At 40.2% G+C, this 2,410-nt stretch overlaps 1 protein-coding gene across 1 annotated transcript; it reads left to right on the top strand.

Moving 5' to 3' along the window:
- The first annotated feature begins 777 nt into the window (after positions 1–777).
- Positions 778–2,055, top strand: LOC149155647 (lysM domain receptor-like kinase 3). Its single transcript, XM_089444482.1, has one exon. It carries the CDS (start codon positions 778–780, stop codon positions 2,053–2,055), a length of 1,278 nt encoding a protein of 425 aa, XP_089300608.1.
- Positions 2,056–2,410: the final 355 nt, after the last annotated feature.

The following is a 2,410-nucleotide window of genomic DNA, read 5'->3' as shown; positions in this document are numbered from 1 at the left end:
GACTTCGTAAAGATTCAAAAGTAGAACTAATGATAAAAACAACAAAAGCAACAGGTGGACTCTCATGTACTGTTTTCGATGATCAAAGGAGGAGTTTGAGTCTGCAAATCAAAAATATCTGCCAAAATTGTCGTTTTCTTTGGCGATTCTTCCACTGCTAGAAAAATATGTATTTCCCTCGGAAAATAAGAAATATGTGCCTTCAGCCCTTAAAATTGAATTACAACCCTTTATTTAGTTTTAAAAAAAATCCTTTAAGATTTACACCAAACCTGTCTTTTCTTCTGCGAGAAATCAATGGGTAGAATCAACTCTTGAATAATCTATGACTGAGGTTGAGTTTCCCTTATCTTGAGTTTGCCTTCAGTAAGTCATAGCTGAATCGAGATCACCTTGGTTCTAAGAGAGGGTTCTATCTCGTTTAGACATCAAATTTTAAAAAAATCTTGCACACCAATTTGATGTTTGACCGTGACCTTAGAATGAGATAATTATAGAGTGAATTTTTTTAATCCTTTTAATAAAATTATAATAATACTCACTAGTTCTATTTTTGATATTTAAAAATATTTAATAGAAATCTTTACTTTATAAATAACGAGTAAAATAGCAACTAACTGCATTAGACAATATCCGTTTACAAACCTATTTCTTAAACCTGGGCTAGTACGAAACCCCGCCCACGGCCCAACTGACCTGACCCATCGTGGAAAATACAGGCGACCGACGGGATGCTCGAGGACAGTGAAGAAATGTATTATCATCATATTCTGCCCAATGGCGCATAAGTTGGGTGTTCGTTTCTGTGGGGAATGGGGACCTAGTCTGAGCAGGGCGTTTGTTATGAATCATGTGCCGAACCAAACCCAAAATGGTGGCACAGCCAATTCCCTTAAAAGCTCCAAGAAAACCCATTCATTCAGACGGAGCACGGACCCTGGAAGCTCCACCCAATTCTCAAAAGATTCCCGAATTTCTACTAGCAGTGCCCAATCTCTCGCAGGCCTGAGAGAATTGCTTCCAGAGAATCCCCACCTCTATTCATTTCATGAAATCAAGAGGGCAACCACGAATTTCCGCTCTGGAAAGCTCGGGAATTCTTCGGTCTGGAAGTGCACGCTGAGAGGTAAATCCGTTGTCGCTACAGAAAGGAGCCGAACGGATTCGATTGATTTTAGGGCAAGATTGAGAGAAATCTGTAATCTTCACCATAGGAGCATTATTAATCTTTTGGGCGGGTGTGGGGAGGAGGAGCGTCTGTATCTTGTGTCTGAATATGTGGAGGGTGCAAACCTGAGGGAATGCCTGAGGGGTAGCAGAGTGCCTGGATATACTGTGCTATCTTCATGGCTTTCTAGGGTTCAGATTGCCCTTGATGTGGCTCAAGGGCTTGAATATCTTCATCATTATACAGGTTTGCGCTATGTTCACAAATACATGAAATCCAGCAGTGTAATCGTTGTGGAGCCTAATTTCAGGGCCATGATTGCCCATTTTGGTGCCTATGAGTTAAGTGGTGAATCCACTGTTAGGGCATCTTCTAGTACAGAGATTACAGAGGAGGGTTCTGTGGACACTGGTGGGGATTACCGGCGTTCGTCCAGTAAGAGAATCGTTGGTACACGGGATTACATGGCTCCAGAATATGCTGCAAATGGTGTGATTTCTCAGAAGACTGATGTCTTTGCTTTTGGGGTGGTGTTGCTGGAGCTTTTATCTGGGCAGGATCCTGTAAAATTACATTATGATGCAGCGAAGAATGAGTATACCAGGGTGTCTCTCATCGAAGGTCTGTCTTCGATTGTTTCTGAGCCTGACTGTTTGGGCAGACTGAGATCGTGGATTGACCCTAGGCTTAAGGATTCTTACCCTGTTGACGGTGCTGAGAAAGTTTCACGACTTGCAGCGATGTGTTTGGATGCAAATCCCAGCAGTAGACCTGATATGAGGCATGTAGCTGGCGAGCTATCAAAATTTTTTCTGATATCCAAGAATTGGTCGGAAAAAATGAATGCCAATAAAGCCATCCTTACAAGCACATTTGAGGCCAGATAGTGCAGCAGACAGTTGGTTTTTCATATTCTAGCTTTTGCATACCTATGCATTCTGCATGCTTCATCAATGTTGTCTGGAGAATCTCTTTTTAACTTTCATTTATTTTATTGGAGAATCTCTTTTTAACTTTCATTTATTTTATTAAATGAGTAGGATTTTATTAAATGAGTAGGCTGATAGGGTTGGCTAAATTTTGTTGAATACCTGTACATCACATTTCAAAATATTATTGAAATTTACAATCAAAATAAGAATGGTTTATTCACTCTCTCAAATGCAACACATCTGAACACAGTTTTTGTACTGCGATGCCATTTCAAATTAAACTATCTCAAAAAAGTAACTTAGTAGCTGG

This window comes from Pinus tabuliformis, chromosome 9, assembly GCF_031772625.1.
Source record: "Pinus tabuliformis cultivar Carrire ecotype Pingquan chromosome 9, CPIR1, whole genome shotgun sequence".
NCBI lineage: Eukaryota > Viridiplantae > Streptophyta > Pinopsida > Pinales > Pinaceae > Pinus > Pinus tabuliformis.
This window is presented reverse-complemented; position numbering and strand designations above follow the sequence as displayed.